This window comes from Nannobrachium achirus (genome assembly GCF_963921795.1).
Source record: "Nannobrachium achirus genome assembly, chromosome: 20".
NCBI classification, from domain to species: domain Eukaryota; kingdom Metazoa; phylum Chordata; class Actinopteri; order Myctophiformes; family Myctophidae; genus Nannobrachium; species Nannobrachium achirus.
This window is the reverse complement of record NC_137827.1, coordinates 12,458,185-12,482,048: the sequence shown is the minus strand read 5'-3', so window position 1 is coordinate 12,482,048 and position 23,864 is coordinate 12,458,185. Positions and strand designations below refer to the sequence as shown.

At 44.0% G+C, this 23,864-nt stretch overlaps 1 protein-coding gene across 1 annotated transcript in view; it reads right to left on the bottom strand.

Moving 5' to 3' along the window:
- Positions 1 to 23,864, bottom strand: part of dlgap2a (discs, large homolog-associated protein 2a) — a 471,572-nt gene that overhangs the window by 187,581 nt on the left and 260,127 nt on the right. The window contains exon 3 of the mRNA XM_080750728.1: positions 336 to 734. Within this exon, the coding sequence (XP_080606854.1) occupies positions 336 to 734 (399 nt within the window). The remainder of the gene's footprint in view (positions 1 to 335; positions 735 to 23,864) is intronic.

Here is a 23,864-nt window from a genome sequence, read left to right as displayed (position 1 = left end):
TTTTAATGCTTGGCAGCAAGCAGGTTAAGTTGACAGCCGTTTCAGTCCCACTGGACCTTCATCAAGAGTGTCTTGATGGTATTGAACATCGGAAATGACTGACATTTTATGTTATGCTTTTATAAAAAGTAGCAGAAATGGCTCACACGCTTCTATCTACACGCTTACGACACGTCACATAAGCTTAGTGATCTGTTCTTTTTGGAAAATGTTTGAAAATGTACATACATTTTTGGAAAACGATTATGACAATTATGACAAAAGAATCGCGTTCATCTCACACACAATTGCGACCGGGCGATCCCGTAAAAGAACCGCGACCGCGGGGTCCTCACCTCCGCCGTCCCGCGAGCTGCTGCCGTAGTGCATGCGCGGGAAGGTGCTGCTGGAGACGGAGTGGTCGGTGGCCGTCGACATGGACACGGGCATCATCATGCACTCGGAGTGGATGGAGCTCCGCGGGGAGCAGCGGTGGTGGCCGTCCAGCGGGCAGCTCTCCGTGGGGCTCAGGAGGTAGGAGGGGGGCCTGCCGTGGGGGTCCCCGTGGTGGTGCTGCTGGAGGTGGTGGTCCAGGGAGTGCTCGCAGTCGGCCAGGCCGCAGGTGTGGCCGCCACCGGAGGAGGTGAGCTGGAGCTGGGCGGGCCGCCCGCCCGAGAGACCCTTCATGTTCCTGGCTGGAGAGGAGAAGCTGTCCTCATCGAAGTGCTGCGAGGGAGACCATGAATACTGCTGGTCTGCAGGGAGAGGAGAGAGACACAAGGACAGAGACGGAGACAGAGAGAAACATGGTTAATGGTGCATTTTCCAGTATATACTGTACCTGTACTGTAGCACTTAGCTCTTTTTTTTATCCAAAGTGGTTTAGACGAGGGGTCTTCAACGTTTTCAGGCCAAGGACCCCTTAGTTGAGAGTGAGATGAAGTGGAGACCCCCTCACAACCTCTTCATATATTCCATATAGTTTAATCGTTTGACAGCACGGTCATCAGTGTATTTTGGATTCATGTCAATTTGTGTTTTCAGATATTAAACCACTTGAACTGTCAATACTTAATAAACTTGAGCTTTCACCCTGTACCCTGTACCCTGCTCTTTTTCCCCTCTACACCAAAGCTCTTTGGCGAAAGCGAGGCGTTGTGAGCTTGTAGATCTGCTATTTTTGGCTAAAGTCCATGGACGCTATAGGGGTTGAAGTGGTTAATATAAAAAAGGAGAAAAATAATTCTATCACACAAAGATTTGGAGGACCCCCTGTAGTAACTCTGAGGACCCTATAGGGGCCCCGGACCCCCTGTTGAAGACCCCTGCTTTAGACTGTTCATTCAATTCACCAATGCACCAAACTGCTCATCGGGAGCAATTAGGGGTTCAGCGTCTTGCTCAAGGACACTTCGACACTAACTCAGGGGGAGCCCGAGATCGAACTCGGAACCTTGAGAGCAAAGCAGCCGTGATGTGTTAATGTGAGCTTGGCAGCAGCATGAGGGGAGCTGGGATTGACGCAGAAGTGTCAGATGAGCTGTGTAGTTGGCTGGGATTGGTCTGCGTCAGACGTCAGTGGTTCTCAATGAAGTGGGGGTCCGGGGAGTGGACCCCCATGGGTCCTATAGTTATGACATCAGCACAAACCACAGGTAGGGTTTGACAACGGAGTGGATGTTGCAATAGACGCACGCTGCAAACGTTGAGCAAATAACGTTATTATGACATCAGTCCAATCCACAGGTACAGCATAAGGTGACAACAGAGTGGATTTTACAATTAGTCACACAACGGCATACTGCTAATATACTGCTATCGAGTCACAGAAAGTCAATTACCGTTACCATGTGTGCATCACTATGCATTCTAGCAAACGGCACAAAGGACTGACAAAGGGGAGCGTTTCATCATTTCGACATGGCATCTTTTCGCCGTGGGTGAATGTTAACCTGGTGAAATGCTAACCTGCCGACGCTGGTGAATGCTAACCTGGTGAATGTTAACCACTATGCCTAAACCTAACCCAAACCCTAACCCTAACCTCAGAAAACTATGCCTAAACCTAACCCTAAAACCTAACCCTAACCCTTAGTCGCAATGATGTGCTGTCGAAAAAGTGAGATTTCCCCCTGACAAAGTCCCTCCAGCCTCATCTTAGGCCGGCTTTACACTGCCACTGAAATCTAGCCTGAATCAGATCTGAGTCACATCAAAAGTGGAATCCGATTTTTTTAAATAGTCTAAATCCAGACAGGTCACATGCAGGTCACATGAAATCCGATTTTGAAAAACCACATCCAGAGGTGGTTTCAAATCCGATCCATATTGGATCTGAGGACATCTGACTCAGTCTGAAAGCAGTAACCACATCCACCCCATAGAGTTATACGCAAGTCACATGCAAGTCACATCCATGGTCACATCAAACTGACCAAACGTCACTTGCTGCACGACCCGAGCGTGGAGTGCCTACGTCATTACAGAGCGTGAGTATTTACTATTTGATTACAGCGCACTGAGCACATGAGAAAAACAAGAGGGGTGAGAGAAAACACGTGAGCTAAATAGATAAAACCAGAGAGAAGAGCCAAACACAAGAGTAAAGAAAAGAAGAGAGAAAAACAATATTGTAAAGTGTGTTTGTTTTTGTTGTTGTCGCTTCTCTGTTATGTCGCATTTCCTGAACACGTGATCAACTAGCGTCAACGGTGTGACGTAACGTCATGACGCCGACATCGTTACCACGGTAACCAAAGCAGAAATGTCGCCGCAGGGCAGCTTTGGGCTGACATTGTTAAAATCAGTCAGAACACACAGAACCGATCTGGTCACTTGCAAATGCAGTGTGAAAAGTCGGGCCAAAAGAAGATTTTGCGTGTGCGTGTGCGCGTGCACGTGTGTTATGGGGATGGCTGATTCGTTCTGTCTGCGCACAGCAGGTGCAGTCAGAACCAGCTGAGAGCCTAATAATTAGTCAATTAACTCTGGCCAGGTGGTGACTGCTTAAATCAGCCATCACCCACCTTACAGGCTACCTCCAAGGGGACTGTGACTGGTGGTGGAGCACAGAGCAGCCTCCGCTAAGTTTTACAGTTAGCTGTGATTGTTTTAGTTTTGTTGGTACAAAACTACACACACATGTGGCTAAATATCTGAAAACACAAATTGACATGAATCCAAAATACACTGATGAAACTATATGGAATCTATGAAGAGGTTGTGGGGGGTCCCTGCTTCATCTCTCTCTCTCAACTAAGGGGTCCTTGACCTGAAAACGTTGAAGACCCCTGGTCTAGTTTTGAAAAGCGTTTCCCGTCAGTGGTGGCGGCTCAGTGACGTGTCTCGTCCATGTGTCTGGTCGTTATCCACATAATGATTGTGTACATCTGTCACGGCCGCCCAGGACCACAACACCACCTCCCCAAAGCGCCGCGGAATAAATAAGAAAAGCCAGCTGGTAAATTGCACAGACGGAACCCCGGCTCCCTCTCAATTTTCCGTCTGTCCACGTCGTCCGTGTGCGCAGATTTCTTTCCATCCAGGGGCAGAGAGAGAGAGAGAGAGAGAGAGAGAGAGAGAGAGAGAGAGAGAGAGGAGCAAGAAGAAGAGAGAGAAAATGAGGGAAGGAGACAGAGAGAGAAAGGGAGGCGACAGGTAGGGGCCCCGCGTTGCCATTTATCCAATGCAAAGTGAAATAATAGCCTATCACTCCGAGGGGCCGGTGTCATCCGTCAAAGCCCTGGAGGAGACGCATTGAGGCGCATGGCTGGACAGCCGGCGTCCTTGGGAGGCGTTGGTGGAATGGGTGCCCTCTCCACCACCACTCCACCCACCCCTCCACCACAGGCACGTGCACACATAGACATCAAAGGGGGCTTGAGCCCGGGCACTCTTACCAGTCTGTAAAAAAGCGCCCTCTCTCCAGACCATGAATGCAGTTTTTCAAAATGCCAATATACTGTATCTATCCACCTCTTTCCGCGGGAATTTACTGGAGAATTTTTTGCACCACACTTCCGGATAACATACAAGCTCACGTCGCACACTCAGCTGCGGCGCCGGAAGCTCCGTGCAACTTCTGCGCAATGCACGATGGGATGTTGGAAAGTTGTGGATACTAGGTCAGAAGTGGTTTTGTAATAATAATAAAAGTAACCAGTAACTAAAGTTTTCAAATAATTATAATGGGGATAAAAGTACAATATTTGCCCCTGAGATGTAGTGGAGTAGAAGTAAAAGTATCGAAAATCTGAAACGCTCAAATAAAGTAAAAATATGTCGACATTTTACGTATACTGTAAGAGTACAGCACTTGAGTATACATACGTACGTAGTTACTTTCCACCACTGCACAGACCCCTCCCTCCTTGGCTCGCAGATTAAAACCCAATTCTGTGTCGATGGGTCACCAAGGGCAGAGCAGACACCCCATTCTTCCACTGTGATGTATTTAACTTCATCAGCGGGCGGCTCTTTGCTTTAATCTCGCCACAACCCACTGCTTCCATTGTCATTTTGGCGGCACCGCCCTCCCCCTGGAATGACCTCAGGACGCGGGGAGTGAAGTTGATATTATTGAATAATGTTGCGTTACTTGGATTATGAATGCGTTCTGCTGCCGCGATGATGAATGTCACCGTTAAATGGTCCTACTGATGGATGCCTTGACACGAATGAATGCAAGTACATTTACTCTAAGTACGGTGCTTGTACTGTAACTATAATTTCAACCTGCTTTTACATTAACTTGAGTATTTCCATTTCTTGACACACTTCTACCTGTCATGAACCTGGCTCAGTAATCAGACAAAAGTGAGGGATACGGATATCTTAAAAAAAGATGATGTACCATTAAAGTTGTACTATGTAACTTTTTTTATAAAACAAATCTTAAAATTCTCCTAACTATTAAATCACAAAAGTTTTAGAAGATCCGCGCCGTGAATTTCAGCCTGTAAAGCCTTCTCTGTATGTAAACTGAGATCCTTGCCGTGGACCGGATCTCGCGCCAAAATTGCGTCATCACACTACCGGCCAATCACAGCGAGGGTTATACAACTGCCGGCCAATCACAGCGCATCTTGAAGTGGGGTCGCTATGGCAGCCATATTTGTTGTCGCCCGTTTGTACCATCCCTTCTCTAGGTAATTTCGCCTACCAGGCAGGGTGAAGGAGTCCGTATCTCTGGAATTACTGAACGCACAGGAACAAGGGACCCCTTAAAAGATAGATCTCAGCGAGGTGGAGGCAGACGCGGGGGTCTGAAGGTACGAAAAACGTCCGAAAGACGCGGACGCGACCGCGGTTTGCTATAGGGCTAATGACCACTAGTTGGGCATCTTACACAGTATGGCTTTAAGACTCCCTATAATCGGGAGATAAGCATGTAACTTTAGAAGGCAATGGTGGCCAATTGGGAGGGAATATGGGAAATGGGACAGATCCATGTTGATGACATGACTTTAGAGATACTGTGTACCGCTTTGCGTGATTTTAGGCCAAAATCTGTAGGAGAGGTGTCCAAAAATGTGTTTTGCAAGAATCAGCCTCATGGTGGCGCTAGAAGAGGGCCATGTGAGAAATGAGGGGTCGAGGTTGTGATTTGGCAGCCAAGGAGTGTGTGCGCAAAGTTTGGCATGGATAGGGGCAACGGTGGCGGAGATATGAGTAGGGGAAAAGTGTGACGTGGCGTGACGTGACAGACTGACTGAATGACAGCCTGACAGTAGCCTGGCTTTCGCCAGACTGATAACGTAAAAGTCCGGAATTCAAAATGTACTTGAGTAAAAGTGTTGGCATCAAAATGTACTTAAAGTAGCCTACCAAAAGTAAAAGTACAAAATGTTTGAAAATAGCAGATCTACATGCTCACAAGTCACAACACATCGTGATGCGACGCGTTGTGACCTTGTAGATCGTCTATTTTCAAATAGCCTAGGTATAAAATAGGGCTAAAGTTGTTTATGTACTGTCTGTTGTATTTATTATTGTAAAGTGTTACCAATAATTTAATATCTGCAAAGTAACTAGTAACTAAGGTTTCCAAATAAATCTAGTGGAGTAAAAGTACAATATTTGGATCTGAGATGTAGTGGAGTAGAGTAAAAGTATTGTAAATTGGAAATACTCAATAAAAGTACAACTACCTCAAAATTAAATACAGTACTTGAGTAAATGCATTTAGTTACTTTACACCACTGGTTGTGGGTTTGACTCCAGATCCTGACGACCTATGCTACATATATATATATGTTGTACATATAAAATCCAATACAAAGATATTTCAGCCACCCGTTCTCGCAAAGAAATCCTGCACTCATTTATTTTCGTGCCGTAGAAATTAATAGCCCCAGTAATGTCCCTCGTTACTTCATGTAATTACACGGGGAAGTGCATCATAAAGCCGGGACGGAAAACAAAAGGTTTTCTTCGACAACAATAAGCAGAATAACTGTGGCTGCTGTGGGTCATAGTTCATATTTCATTCTTATCTTCACCTTTGTTGTGCAGCAAAGTGTAAAAACGAATGAAAAACTCACAACAAACAAACCCCCCCCCAAAAAAGTACCTAAATCTCTCCTGGCTGCAAACTACACGCCTCATAAACTCCGCCGCACTTTCACTCCAAATGTAACCTCATAAAGTGAAGGAGAGCTTTTATGAGCTACAGTAGGCTAACCATGGAAGGAGAGAGAGAGAGAGAGAGAGAGAGAGAGAGAGAGAGAGAAAGAGAAAGAGCAGGGGCGTTAAATGGGTATGGCAGGGGTATGCAGCTGCCATACCCTGGGTACAGGGGGGGAAATAAAAGTTACTTTTAAATACAAATCCATGAATGTCTCTTTGTCTATCTGTTCTGGTTATTATGTTGTTTAAATTACAGTAAAATAACTACAAATGCAAGATTTAACAAAATGGTCACTTTAACAAGGTATTATAATTATATTCTACACACTTTTATTCTCCCCATCTTGACAAAATGGTATATTCCCAGGTTCCGCTGGTCAGCGCTGCACAGGTGCAATGCATTATTGTTAATTGTGGCACGTTTACTAACATGCCAAGTTTAGCTGCACTTGAACAACCGTTCCAGGCTGCCATATCCAGTCCAAGAAACCGTAGAAACGGGGGAAAACAACATAAAATGTACTTCTTAAAATAAATGTATCATGCCTGTTGCTAAGGTATGGCAACATGACTGGTGTCTTGCACGCGCGCGCACCAGTCATGTTGCCATACCTTAGCTTTTTCTGAACTGACGCCACTGAGAGAGAGAGAGAGAGAGAGAGAGAGAGAGAGAGAGAGAGAGAGAGAGAGAGAGATAGATAACAAACAAGCAAAGCAGGGGCAATTGTGTTGAATTAAAACGGTGTGAATTCTGTGCGTGCCGTGAACTATAGCAGCCCTGTTGTTAATGATCCATGTTTCGAGTCTTTTTCATTTAGCCTAAATCAACACAGCCTCGAGTGTTTTAAGCCTGTAATTCATACCCCGTAATAATAATGCGACTGTGTCACCTGCTGAAAATAACTCATTCGGCACGCAATATAATTCAGTGGCTCTCAAAGTGTTTTCGTGCCAAGGAGCCCTAAATCGTGATCTGATGCAGAAGTACAAGCTCACTAGGGATGCACCGATATTTCGGCCATCGGTATCGGACGATGTTTGCCACTATCGGTCAATAACCTAACCCTAACTAAATTCGGACTAATGAGATGTAGGACAAATGAGATTTCGGACTTATGGGCAGTCCCTGTATTGGTTATTTGTAGCCTAGTTGTAGATTCTGTTATGAATATTTATTTGTTTCCCTGACACAAAAGGGGGAAATGATAACACTAGAAACTAAATAAACAAATATCGGCACGGTCGCTATCGTCTATCGTCTAAATTGTTATTTTAAACATCAGTATCGGCCAAGGATTTACATATCGGCGCATCCCTAACTTAAACCCAATATACTTGGCTAAAGCTTTATACTTGGTACGCAAATGTTTTCTCTCTTTGTTCAAGAATAGCCTATCTACTGTACAAGCTCACAAAGCGATGGTATGCTCTGCCGTGACCATTGTAGATCGCTTATTTTCGCTGAATAAGAACGCCAAAGGGTTCATGACTGTGGTTAACTGCCCAGACTTATCTTTATAACTAAGACTTACAGTATACGCTCTGGTTCTTTTTATTCACCATGCAGTATTGCATTAAGCAGCACCTACTATAGCAGACTGATGTCAAATTAATCTAATCGAAGGAGTGCTTGTGGTCCGGGAAAAATGAAAAAAAGCCACATTCCCCGGGGAGAACTCTATTGTGTAAAAGTCTGCACGTCACGCCAAGAGGGACCATGAGCAGAGACGAGAATAGTTTATGGATTCTGCAGATTGCAAAACACGGTGACCGTGCGAACGCCAGGGGAGCTGCACCCGTGATTGGCCACTCTTCACAATGTGCCATTGTTCGACGTGACGGTACATTCACGTCTGAAGTTATGCCATCGATGGCCTTTCCCCGACGATTGACGACGGGCCCTCAGGAATCTCAGCGAAGTGCTCCGAATAAATTACCCATATGGGCAGGGTTATGGCATTTTTTCTTGTATTAAAAGATACACAGATGACATACTCACTTCCCCCCTCTCTCGCCTGTGTTGCCGTGACTGCTTAAAGGAGTAGTTCACCCCCAAAATGACTTTTTTTCTATTGATTAGTCACGCCATGGAGACTTGAGTTCAATAATATATATTATTGAGAACCACTGTGTTGGGAGTGAGAACTAGTTGGGAGTGCGAACGGCACTTCTGCATTCCGGTGGACAGGACTATACCGGGTGCGTTGAGAAGTGGTGCGACGGGGGGAGGCCGCCACGTCACTCGGACGACGCAATGTTGACCCAAATTGTCAGCTATGTCATGGCCTGAGAGTGAGAACACGTTGAATTATGCAGTACATGTACTGTGGCCTGTATGTACACATTCAAAAGGTGACTCCGCCACCAACACACAGCCTATACAGAATATTTATGCTGGCTGGATTGAAGCATCAGGTGAAAGAGCACATGTCTGACAAAGTGCTCTCTCCATACGAGACAAAAAGGACCATGTGACGTGTGTGGACAGGTAGAGCAGTGTTTCTCATCCTTTTTTCTGCATGGGCACACTTTTCATGTCCCAAGAATCCATGGGCACACCAACATAATATGGGGGTGTAAATATCGTCACTGTCGGGAAGAAACCTTGCATCTCCAAGTTTCAAAATTGTAAGTTGCTTCGCAAAGTAAAGCCCTGCTTCATCATACAAGTCTGTCGCACAACAGTAGTGAAAACAGCAGATCTACAAGCACACAACGCCTCGCACCGCGAGTCCTCACCGCAAATAGCCGAAAATAGCCGATCTACAAGCTCACAAGCTTGTAGATCGGCTAATTTCGGCTACAGTTCTCAGAATATGGACACTAGGGTTCAAGTGGTTAATATAAAAAGGATTGGAAGATTTGGAGGACCCCCTGTAGTAACTCTGTCTGAGGACCCCCTGTTGAAGACCCCTGGTATAAATGCTATTAATTACCTTTGAGTGGAAATTCTGTTCCTAATCCTCCTCTGATCAAGTCACGGACGGATCAACAATATCCTATTTGCTTCTGTAGCCTACAACTCTTTTTCTTTTTTAATTGGGTGGCGGGCCCACCAAAGACATCAGATATTAGTTTCAGAGCCATGCTGTAAAAAACAACCGATAAGCCCTAAAAAGACGGCAGGTCTCACTCACAGCTGAAGAGAGAACATTCTTCATGCCTACCGCTAAAAGTAAACAGGACACAGCTGTCCTCAAGCAACTGATCACATTGGGCAATCAGTAGCACTCGTCAAGAGGGGCAATAGAGAGTGTCTTCTCAATCTGGTAAGCATTTCAAAATAAAAGTTTTAATTATTTTTGTATTTATTTTATTTTTATTTTCTTCCCCGGAGTGGTGGCGGGCCTCCTCCCCCCGGGCCCTAATGCGACTGCATCGGCTGCTTCCCTAATAGCTCCGCCCCTGCGTCCACCTCATGTCTGTCAGTCTCGCTAATACACAGCATTTCGTTACCTATCGACTTCAGTTACTCCCCCCCATAGTTCATGAAGGAGCGGTTAGCACAGCTCAATATTCTACCTGGATTCAAGGCTTCAGGGGGTGAGTAATCGATGGGAAAAATGTCATTTTGGGGATGAACTACTTCTTTAATTTAAGGTTGAATAGAACATGTCTGACAACTCCGCATTATTCGAACAAACGCTCTTGACTGATGTTGCTGCTGCTGCTGATAAATCTCACATAAAACATCATCTAATGGCTCTTTCTGACTGCACAAGAAGTAAGTGAACCGTGCTGTGCTGTGAAAAGGCATTTCACGGATTCTGGATTTGTTTCCATACGGTATTATACGCTTAGCTCGCTTTCAGATAAAGGTTCTCAGAAACTCATTTGGGCCCTGAATGCTCAGCAGGTGGTACTAAAAACCTCATTCTGAGAACCCAAGACTCACAAGGTATTATAATATATTTCTCCTTTAAATTAGCATGCCTGACTAGGAATGTCTCTACACGACTGAAACGTTGCTCCTACATTAAATTATGTTCTCTTGAAAGCAGTGGTGGAAAGTAACTATAAGTACATGTACAATTTTGAGGCACTTTTACTTTACTGGAGTATTTCCAATATTCAGTTCTTTTACTTCTACTCCTCTCAGAGGCAAATATTGTACTTTTACTTTGTACTTTGGTTAGTTACTTTGTAGATTTTGATTATTATTACAAAACCTGAAAATAACAGATCGACAAGCTCACAATGCTTCACGATGCGACGCACTGTGAGCTTGTAGAACGGCTTTTTCAAATTTTATTTTTTACTTTTGTTATAATGGCATACCTGCCTGGCCCTTCAGGTTTTTTCGTGTGGTTCTGATCATAATGAACAAAAACCATTGCCGAACATCACAGCTTCTGTTAAGTTTCAGGTTACAGAGGGAATTCTGGGTTACCCTTCCTAGTGGAAAAGAATCAGGTTGCAGGTAAAGAGGCGTTGCAAGTTAGCCAGTAGTTTCAACAACACTTGGACCTACGGTAAGCTGCTAGCTTTCTGAACAAACATGCAAGGGCGTCACAAGGGGGGAAAGTGGGACTGAGTTATTGGGCCCAAGGTGGCCTGGAATTATTTTATTTTATTTTACTTTAGCTATTGAAAAATAGCAGATATACAAGCTCACAGTGCGAGTGCCACGCTGCAAGCTTGTAGATCTGCTATTTTTGCAAAGTCGTGAAAATGTGTGCAAATCTTTGAATATATGTATTTTTTAAGCAAACATTTGTAACTCAAATTTTGTTTCTGAGGGGTCCCCGGAACTAAATATTTTGAGATGGGGGTCCGTGGCCAAATACACATTTTGGCACTGACATAGAAACATAGGTTTTTCAAAAAAACCTTAGAAGGATTTGAAATATTCAGACTTTTTCATGATTTTTCAAAAATAGCAGATCTACAAGCTCGCAGCACGGCTCTCGGTGCCGCGCTGTGAGCTTGTAAATCTGCTATTTTTCAATATTTAAAGTACCCAGGGCCCAGAATTTGGTACGACACCACTGCAAACATGAACGGTGTTTCCACCGGGAAAGCCAACAACTCTCTTCGGATATAAACCAATCACGTTGGACTTAACACCCAACCCGGTGCCAACAAGCAATCATGTTTGACTTAACACCTGGATCTGTACCAAAGCTCCCATACTGCCAATGCCACCCAGAGCTACGGCAAAGCTAAGTACATCTTACATATTATCATCGCTGTGTTGTAGGACCCAAGGGCAGGAACTCAGACAAACACAGGAGATGAGGATCACAAACTTAAGTTTACTAATAGTCGGGGGATATCTTCAGAAATAGAGTCAAATCCTGGAATAAATTCCTTACCAAAAGAATTCTTCACCAATGTGTTAGTAAAGGTGTCTAGTAACACATCCCACAAATACTGAAATTCAGTTTCCCTAGGAGAATCCTTGACAGCTGCTGAAAGTTGGGGTCCCATTAAATTAATTATACAGGATAAAACACACCAAAATAAATATGCTTTAAGTAGCATGTGAGGGTCTAAACTAGGTTTTTTTTTCATGATTCTGAATCTATTGCAAGCATTTGTTTTGCACGAAAAACATTCATTGGGCGAAAAATGGCCCCATGAAACTATTGCTTAGTGATGAGTCATCACTTTTCACAGTTTTGTGGGAACCGCCTTTAGCCCAAGGAATGTTTTTTTGTGCAAAACAAATGCTTGCAATGGATTCAGAATCATGAAAAAAAAACTAGTTTGACCACTCACATGCTACTTAAAGCATATTTATGTGTTTTTCCTGTATAGTTAAGTTAATGGGACCCCAACTTTCAGCAGCAGTAACGGATTCTCCTAGGGAAACTGAATTTCAGTCTTTGTGAGATATGTTACTAGACACCTTTACAAACACATTGGTGAAGACATTTTTTGGTAAGGAATTTATTCCAGGACTTTTCAAGATATCTCCTGACTATAAGAACAACACAGATGAACAATGACATAACGGAGATCCGCTATTTTTGCTACTTTCGTGTGACACTGTCATGCTGACAAAGTATGAGATTCAGAATTCATTTTATGAAAAAATATGAAACGATTAAGTACGGAGATACACATTTCTTCTGTCCTGACAGCGACTATCTGACACTGCGGTGGAGAGGACAGGAGAGGAAAGAAGAGGAAGAGGATCATTTATTAAGCGTTGGTGTTTTGTTCTCCTGGCCTGCCTGCATGCGCCGGTATGAATAAAGGTCGATTTGCTTCTCTTAACACATTAGCATATAAATAGCGTTATAAATGCACTGAGTATCACTGACAATACCCACCCCTCACTGGCTCGCGTCGCACCCTAATTAGAGTTGAAAACAAAGTTTGAAGATAATAAAACATCAGGGATAGACAGGTAAGATCAAAAGGCAAGCGACCTTCACCGATGGCGGCAGTGTGCTATAGCATTGTTGCTATAGCACAAGTTGATGAGCTATTAAATAATTAAAAATGTCACCCTTTTAGAGCATATCTGCGGTCATAGTTATAAGGTGACAGTTAACAATAGATGCCAATGACTCAATATTATGTGATTACTTCCTGTAACACAATTAGTAGGGGTGTAACGATACATTTTAACAGCGATACGATACGCATCACGATACATGGTCGACAATACGATACATGGGCGATGTTGGTTCATTCATGGCAATACAATACGATACAATGATTTGTATGTTGTTGCTATTCTGTTTAAATGTCTACTGCTTTTTTATTGTTGTGAAGCACTTGCTGGCAGGAAAGGTTATTATTATGATTCTTATTCTTATTATTGACTTAACATTCTACACAGTAAACCAGAAAACGATGTCTCTTTGGTTTATAATCTTAAGGAAACCTCTTTTTGTGCCACATTGTATGCACATCTAAAAGGTATACAGATAGCACCTTTGTAAAATGGTGCCATATAGAGAACCATTAGAGCATGGTTTCTCAAAGTGGGTTCTGTAGCACTATAGGGTGCCGTGACACAAGTCCAGGGGTGCCTCAGAATACTTTGATAACATTTGGAATTTGTCAATATCATATATTCAGTTTAACCAAACTTATACTTAGTAGGCTAAAACGGACTTGAGGTGTGTTGTACTTGGTGCAATCTTGTATTGCCTACAGTTTTATTGCGAAGTCTCTTCGCCAAAAATAGCAGTGGCTTGTAGATCGGTATTTGGTTGAACATTCCCCACAGCAAAGGGATGATAGTGATGATGAAAGTGTTTAAACATCAAGTATACTTGATATATTGATATATTTTCGAACTGTCCAAAAAGAAACAGATTTTCTCTTTTCTCTTTTCCTTGTGACATACTGTATCTTAGGGGGAACAATGTACATATTTGACATGAATGTAAGGTACTGTAAAGTAACAATGTAATTCAGGAGTGCTGTGGATAAAAACATTATTTACAGGGGTGACCTGAGCACCACTGCATTAGGGTCGTTTCACACTCTATTAAGGAACCTAACTAATTTCGGTTCGGGAGGGCTCCCAGACCCGAAATTATTTAGGTTCGGGGGGAGTTCATCCATACTTTCTTAACGGCTAGTGCCGAAGTCGCTTGTGGCCGATGAATGAGCATTGCAGGGCGGATAGATATTTGACTTGCCCTCGCGCTGCACACTGAATGACTGGAGGTCCAGTGAGTAGCAGCTCCAGCAGGCAGCAGCACCAGCGGGGTCTCTTCTCTCTTTCTCACTCACACTCACAAACGCTCGATCGAGCTCTGTCAAAAACATTTAATCTACAAGCTCACATTATAGACGTGCCGCCTCCCTTGCTGCATGCATGTCATCACACAGTCACAACTCGTCGTGGAAAACCTATCAACACGGAACACTAGCAATTAGCAAAGTTGTGTTTAAGCTCTTCTTTTGTCTTTAAAACGGTCGGCGACGCGTTAGCGATACACGCAGCAAAGCTGTGTGTGTGTGTCTCGCGCGCGCGCCTCCCAGCGAGAACCAGCTGTCAATGTATCCGCTCTGCGACGATCAATACACGGCCAGACAAGCATTGGAAGTCGGTGTGCCTCCCTCCCAAACGACCGCTGTTTTTTTTTAAGATTTTTTTTTTTTTTTGCTTTTATGCCTTTATTTGATAGGATAGTAGACTGACAGGAAATGGGGAGAGAGATGGGGAATGACATGTGGCAAAGGTCGTCCGGATCGGGAATCGAACCGGCGACGCCAGTAGGCATCATAGCCTAGTATGTGGTATGCGCCTTGACCACCAGGCCAGCGGGCGTCCCACGACCGCTGTTTCATTGGCTTCACAGCCGAGCATATGAACTTGGAGCCGGGATGAATGAATGAGAAGACACCGTTGAGTCCCGAAATTAAGTCGGGAGGTCACAACATTTCGACAGCACCGTGGAGCCGAATTTAGTCGGTTGACGCCCCCCCGAACAGGGAGGGGAAACCCATATTTGGGTCTGGCCAGTGCCGAACCGAAATTAGTTAGGCTCACTATAAGAGTGTGAATCAACCCTTAGAGGTGCCTAAACTGACCTGAACAAGCAGTAGAGAATCTGTAAAGAACAATATGGTGGCTGAATAGGTTCTTTGTACAACAGCGGTGCTATAGCACCTCAATCATCCCAAATAAACCACTGAAGAACCACAATTATTTGGTGTGTATCAAATTCTCCTCAAACACGAGGTCAGTCATAATTGCGACCGTATAATTGCAAGTTTACTGTCAGAACCGTCACTTCTTGTTCGTATATGTACGGGTAACACTGTGCATAGTGCATCACAGTGATGTCAGATACTCAGAGCAGGGGTAACGCCGGACACTGTGGTTTCCCATGACACATCACTGTGACATCACAGGTGACGTCACAGTGATGTCAGATACTCAGAGCAGGGATCTCCATATATGGGCATAAACAGGTGACATCACAGTGGTGTGGCTGGTTCAGACAGGGATCTCCATGTATGCGCATAAAGGGGATTGTATGTTGTGATGTCATGGGAACCACTCTAACAGAATCCTGTTTATGCCCATATATGCAGATCCCTGATGTCATCAATATTAAGCCCATATCTAGGGTATAAAAGGGATTCTGTTAGGGATCTCCATATATGGCCATAAAAGGGATTGTATCCCAGATGATACCCTGTTATGAGGCCAAGACAGATGCTGACCTCGCCCTAAAGGGCAAGGTCGCTTTTCGCCCTTAGGCGTCTTACTGGTACTGTATATTGGCACATGCAGACAATATACTGTATCTTCTCAAATCCATTGAGAATAGTGTATGGACGCTAGCAAATCAGCAATGGGAAGACATGATACATAATATAAAGCAGGTTATGAACTCATTAAGGGCAGCACACAGAGACAAACACAGCCTGTTGTTACTGATCAAGCAGCAAGCATCCCTGTCCTACATCAACATCCCTGCTTTTTCTGAGCAAAACAAATCAATAGAGTATCTTGCTTATCCATCTCCCAAAGGTTAAATGCACTCTCCCCAGACTCCTGGCCTTTCTTTACAGAATCAAAGTGTTTTTAACCTCTGGGGGCAAATAAAGCAAACAGCTTGGGCTACAGTGGCGGAGAAAGTAGGCCTACTCACATTCTTTACTTAAAGGAGTAGTTCACCGGCAAAAGGACTTTTTTATATTGATTATTCACGCCATGGAGAATTGAATTCAATTATATATTTTTTGTATTTGTTGCATTCCTAAGACAAAATAAATATTATAGTAAATGTACCCCCATTGATTCCGGATGGGGACCCAAATGCATTACTCCCCATCCGGGTCCCCATCCGGAATCAATGGGGGTAAATTTACAATAACATTTTCTCTGTCTTAGGAATGCAACACATACAAGAAAATATTATTGATCTCAAGTCTCCGTGGCATTAGTGATCAATAGGGAAAAAATCATTTTGGGGATGAACTACACCTACTAAGTAAAAGTATCAAAGTATTGGTACCAAAATATACGTAAATCGACTGTATATAGCTGGGTGATATTTTCGATATGAGAGACTATATATATATATTATCGTCTGGGATTTTGAATATTGTCAAGATATGGCATAAAAGTATATAAGCCCTATTTTATAGCTAAAGCTAAATAATCGATCTTACAAACTCACTCATGTGAAAATGACCTCAGCCTACCCGCAAAAAAAAGATATTGAAGAATCTGGTATTTGTCTATATCGCGCATCCCTACAGTAGATCAGACACACACACACACACACACACACACACACACACACACACACACACACACACACACACACACACACACACACACACACACACACACACACACACACACACACACACACACACACAGACACACACACACACACACACACAGTGTGAACAGCATAAAGGCATTAAATCACGGTGTGAATTGGCTCAGTGGGGACAGTCTCATGAATGTGTAACACGGCCATGACTCACACACTAATAGTCAGAACAGACTAGTAGTGGCTCATGGAACACCCAATACCATGTGACATGAACCCTGCCTATACAATATAAATACCATGTGACATGAACCCTGCCTATACAATATAAATACCATGTGACATATTGAACACACAACGCCTCACGAGGCGAGGCGTTGTATGCTTGTAGATCTGCTGTTTTCACTAGTTTAAATCATTTTTAAAATGATAAATACTAAACAAACGGTTTTGGACATACAAGGTTTTCACCCGACAACAACAGGCTGCTGTTGTAGATTTTGTAGCAGCTACAAACGTTGGCTGTGTCTTTGTCTCTTCATGTCGCTGGATTCCATTGAATACGAATTTAGGAGAATTTAGAAGAGAAGACCTCCCTGATTCAAACATAATATGTTGGGGTGCAACTATTGATTCTTTTCTTACAGATTCTTCTATTGATTACTTCAAGTTTCCAATTTTTATATACTGTATCAACAATTGGCGCAAAAACAATACACAAGTATGGTAGCGATGTGCCACGTTAGTTCTGAGGTCGTATTTTAGCTATTTAAAAACCAAAATATGAATGAAGGCAGCTAATCGAAATGGATTATTTGTATTCAAATTGATTATCGATTTATTTTGCTACACCACCACATATCTGCATGCGCCCGTGGGTGCATGTGTGCGTGGGCGCATGTGTGCATGTGTGCATGCATGCATGCATGGCTGCATGCGTGCATGGGTGCATGCGTGCTTGAGTCTGACTGTCTGCATTTGTGTATCTCTCACTGATGTGTGTGCAACTGTCCATTCAGTCTGACTGTCCATTCAGCATCCACCTACAGCATTCACTGATTTGTGTTGGTGTATACTAACGCACACACACACACACACACACACACACACACACACACACACACACACACACACACACACACACACACACACACACACACACACACACACACACACACACACACACACACACACACTGCAGTGCAGTCTGGATACACTGCAGCCACCCACCCACCCACCGCAGCAATCAAATCGACACCCTACTCCTACTGCACCCCCCTCTCTCCCAGAAGGGTGCGATTCTCCCTGCTGCCACTGGGGGCAGTGTTAGACACAAGTGAATAAAGGTCTGTCTGGGTGGCTGAAGGACAATTACTGTATGTTTGTGTAAACACATCAGAAACACCTGCGTTTTTGTGAGAATCGGGGAGGGTGGGGGATGAGGATGAGTATAACGTTACTGTTGGGCTGTCTCCATTTTCTAACCTTTTTTCTGTAATTTACGTCCTGCTTGATCACACTACTAGCGTCACAGAAGAGCATCAAACGTAGCAGATTCACAAGCTAGAAACGCGTCGCGAAGTGGCCAGAGGCAGCTCCAGGGGGCTAGAGGGGGCTCAAACCCAATTGTGATGAAAAATATTTAAGGAATACATAAATGACATACATACATGAATATGTGAAAGACAATTGAATGACTTCTATTTAAACCATACTATAAAGCCGTAATTTTTATGCTGGAAAGCATCTTCAGCCTCACAAAATCCCTATCTAATCACCTACAGTTCTCAGATTTGGAGCTGGAAACTGCCAATGATCTGGTCTGTTCAGTTATCCATACCCTAAGCGAGAGAATCTGGAATCTGGAATTTGGCATCCTGAAAAGTAAAGGTTTTGGACATGAAATGATCATGAAATCATAATATAATGAGGTGCGCCGAGCACAACATTAGCCAAGCGTTACCATTGTATAATATTGTATAATATTGTGTTTTATAATAACTATAAACTCACAACTCAATGCGCGGTGAGCTTGTAGATTGGCTATATTTTTGGCAGAGGTATTGAATGTGGGGGGCACGGCAGTCGGTAGTTCTATAAAATTTTAGAGAATAGAGATATTGAATGTAGACAGGGGGAAAAAAACATGAGGGCCTAGTATAGAGCGCTAGGGGACTCCGGTCAACTAAGCATGAAAGGGTTTAAGTGGTTAACAAGAAATTGGCGCATTCCAACGACCTCGCTCTGCACACACGCCTATAATCACCTTATAAGCCCTAATCCCTTAAAGAAAATGATTGGTAGGATATATAGGTTAGCCGTCCCAACAATAAGTATGGTAGCGTCGCGGTCTCTCCATCTCCGACATTTGAATTAGCCCTGTGGGAAGTGGAAAGCTGCAGAGCAGACAAGTTTTCTTTTTCTTTTCTTTTTTTTCCTTCTTTTTTTAGCTACGGAGAGATAAGGGCGGCCAGATAAGCGTATAGTCAGGCCGGCAAATGTCTGAATACTTATCAGCAGTGGGTGGAAAAAGTACTCACATGTTTTACTTAAAAGTATCAATAGTGCAAATTCTGCAATAGAATAAATACAAGTAAAAGTCCGGAATGTACTTGAGTAAAAGTATGAAAGTGTTGGCATCAAAGCACCAAAAGTAAAAGTACAAAATGTTTGAAAATAGCTGATCTACAAACTCAACGCGTCGCAGCTTGTAGATCGGCTATTTTCAAATAGCCAATGTATAAAATAGGGCTAAAGTGGTTTGTGTAAGTTTTATAATATTATAATGTATATCTAGTAACTAGAGTTATCAAATAATTGTAGTGGAGTAAAAGTACCATATTTGGATCTGAGATGTAGTGGAGTAGAAGGAAATTGGAAATACTCAAGTAAAGTACAAATACCTAAAGATTGCCCTTAAGTACGGTACTTAAGTAAATGTACTCAGTTACTTTACACCACTCCTTATCAGCGGGGCAGAGAATTAGTCCGCTAACAATATTAAATGTGCTGCTATCATCAGAGCTTTGCTCACCACCTCCCCCTCCTCCAGTCAGTCAGAGTGTTGGTGTCTGGGCCCTGGGTACAAGGATTCACTGCGTTATTTTATGCTTTAACTATTGAAAAATAGCAGATATACAAGCTCACAGCACGGTACCAAGTGCTGCGCTGCGAGTAGATTTGCTAGATTTGAAAAATCTGGAAAATTTGTGCAAGTTTCTATGTCAGTGGTTCTCAAACCTTTTCACGTGAAGGACCCCCAAAATGATATGTATTTGGCCACGGACCTCCATCTCAAAATATTTAGTTCCAGGGACCCATACATATAGACTTTTCACATATAGACTTAGACTTTTCAAAAATAGCAGATCTACAAGCTTGCAGAGCGCTGTGAGCTTGTATATCTGCTATTTTTCAATAGCTAAAGTATAAAACAATTAAGGCCCCTCCACCTTGGGCCCTAGTAACTCAGTCCCACTTTCCCCCCCCTTGTGACGCCCCTGGTTGGTGCTGCTGGAACAACCGCAAACGGACTGAAAGATATTTTCCTGAAGTGTCGGATTCAGCACTCCCGCGTCCTCTCAGACTAACTCGCCAGTGAAAGACGTGACGTTGCTTTTAATCATTGACTGCTCTATCACGAGTTTCACGAGTTATTCCATTTGTCTATGCCGCCCCGCCCGAGTTTCCAGAGTTTTGGGCCGTAAAAAAAAAAAAAGAAATTATATGTTTCACCCCATCTGTTTACATGTTAAAACATAATGGCTGCTATCTCATGAATGCCTGAACGGATTTCCAAGCGGAAAAGTAATCTGTATGCGTTACAGTGTTACCTTCTGAGAAAAGTACCTTGTTGGATTATCTCTGTGTTACCGACGATTAAAACCAACCTGCGAGGAGGTTTGGTCAACATAAATTCCAGAGTGCAGCCAATCAGGGACTCGAATATGCGACAGACTGTCAGGCTGCACTGAGCCTACGAGGTATGCACCTGGACCGGTAGGCCAGCGGACGCCCCAATGATGCGTCAGTTACTGGGAGGTTGGAGGGTAAGACATTCCACAGAATAGGCATGTATTAATAAGGATTGCCTGATTGATTCATCCTTATTAGGAAATATGCCCATATAATCTCTTGTGTCTGCACACGCATAAATAAGCTCCGGGACGGATTAACCCCCGCGAGGGCCCTGGGGCAGATCATTTCTTCGGGCCCAGTTCCTCCAAGGGCCCCCTGGCCCCAGCCCCACCAGCCCCATGGCTACAACAGCCCTGCATAAGATACAGATGAGCATCAGTTTAAAACATGAGTTTCGTGGAAGGCAAATCCAACCGTGAACGTCAGACGGCAACTGAAGCATGGAACTGAAACACCCGCAATGTTGAAACATGTTGGACAGCGGTCATGTTTTCACCTAAAGGTCACCGCGCTAAAAAGTCACAAGGCGGGGCGGCGACGGAGAGAGTCATATTTGTTTCCCTTTGTCTTTTTTTTCCCCCCAGGATTCGTTACACGCTTTTCAATCATACAGCTGAGAGTTGAGAGAGAGATGACCCCACACGCACGCACGCACACACGCACACACACACACACACACACACACACACACACACACACACACACACACAAACGCAAACTCTGGCCAAGAAGAGCAGGAAAGATTTCACGGGTTTGCATGGTGGAAACATAAATCCTGCGACAGCTACAGTACTCATGCCGCTATGAATAAATCATAGCGGGAATAGGAAATTCTGCCAGAGGAAAAGCCTTGTTGTGTGCATGTGGCGTACAGTGTGCGTGTGTGCGTGCGTGCGTGCGTGCGTGCGTGTGTGTGTGTGTTAAAAGTCGTATCTTATGTAACGGCCAGGGCTGCATTCTGACAGAGGAGGAAGCCTCAGAACCCTCTGCTTGGTTGCCGTGGCAACCATGATCTTAACCCGTTAAGTCCGGGAATTGTTGAAAAAAATATCAGATCTACAAGCTCTCAGCACGGCACCGAGTGCCGCGCTTCGAGCTTGTAGATCTGCTATTTTTAAAGAAGTTTATTTTTTTATTTTTCATATCTTTCAATATATATATCTTATATAAGCGAACATTTGTAACACAAACATTTGCTCCTGGGGGGGTCCCGGGAACAACATATTTTTAGTTGGGGGTCCACGGCCAAATACCTATCGTTTTGGGGGTCCTTGACATGACAAAGTTTTGAGAACAACAGATTTAGAAGAAGGATTTTGGAGGCATTCATAGAATCGGGTCAAAAATGTTCAAAGATAGTAGAGTGCCGCGCTGTGAGCTTCTATATCTGCTATCTTTGAATAGTTAAAGCCTAAAATAATGGTTAAAGTGGTTAAAATCGAAAAGCGACAAAGACGCGTTCCCGGACTCAGTGTTTTAAGTCTTTTTGGTCCTCTCCTGTCCTCCTCACACAGTGCTCTGAGGAGCTTGCCATGGAATTGGGGAACTTCCCACACTACCGGTGGTGGTGGGGGTGTCGTCATGAGCAAAGAATACTGTAGCACTACATGAAACACACCCAATGCAGCAAATGTTTGTTTCCACCGCTTAAATGTCGTTTTAACTTCTTAAACCCTAGACTTAAGCTGGAATTACACTACAGGATTTTTAAACGATCGTGAACGATTTTGAAATCTCACACTACAAGCACACACTACACCAGTAAGACTCCCTAAACGGGAGATAAGCGACCGTCAGGTCGCATACACAAACTTTAGAAGGTAATCGTAGCCAATCAGGAGAGAATATGGGAAATGGGACAGATCCATGTTGATGACGTGACTTTAGAGATACTGTGTACCGATTTGTGTGATTTTAGGCCAAAATCTGTAGGAGCAGTTTCCAAAAAGGTGTTTTGCAAAGATCAGCCTCATGGTGGCGCTAGAAGAGGGCCATGTGAGAAATCAGGGCTGGAGGTTGTGATTTGTCATCCAAGGAGTGTGTGTGCAAAGTCTGACATGGATAGGGACAACAGTGCCGGAGATATGAGTAGGGCAAAGGTGTGATATGATGTGACGTGACGGACAGACTGACTGAGAGACAGACAGCCGGTGGAGGTTTTGATAGTTACTGCGAACTGATGGTCGCAATCACACTAATCTCTTCAAGCTAATCTTATAGCCTATCCACAACTTTCCAACATCCCATCGTGCATTGCGCAGAAGGCGAGCGGCATTTCCGGCGTCGCAGCCGAGTGTGATCTACAAGCTCACAACGGTTGCGTCTGCGACGCGAGCTTGTATGTCTGCTGTTAACCGGAAGTGTCCTGCAAATAATGCTACAGTAAAGTCTTGTGGGAACAGGTGGATAAGATAATAGTATGGCATCACTGCAGGATTCTAACCAGATTGAGTTGAGAAACAAATGTTTTCCGAATACTGGCTTAAAAGTTCCCCATTGACCACCGTAGGTCCAGGATTATAACACTTTGAATACATACATATCCACCGTGCCCAGGCAGCCCAGCTCGTCTTTGGAGCTATTATCATCTATGGGAAGTGCACAGTGACTCACTTGTCTCTGTCAACTAGGCTATAGCAATCTCCCTCCGTGGGTATGGCCTACACAGACGGCTCTGCTCGCTCTTATCTTTGTTGCCTTTTGCCGCGATATTATAATCATTATCAATGATCATCATTATGGGTTGCAAGGGAAGTCTCTGTGCTGCACAGCAAGTTCAAGTATGTGCGTGCGTGCGTGCGTGCGTGCGTGCGTGCGTGTGGCAAGGCACAGCTCAAGAGGGCAGTCGGACGCTTTTATTTATTATATTTATTTTATTATGGCTGTGTTCAGATGGTCGGTCCGCGTCCAAATACACATGAATTTGGGGGTCCTAGGCGAGAACCACTGATCTATCTAGCTCACAACACGTCCGCGACACATTGTGTGACTCATTTCACTCCCTCAAAAGGGAACCTGGGGGTCCCCGGACCCCACTCTGGAGACAGACACAGATCTAGATTCCTCCTATAGACAAGCAGGTGTCACGGGGCCGTCAGCCACACTGACATGTCTCCATCAAGGTGACGTTCTAAG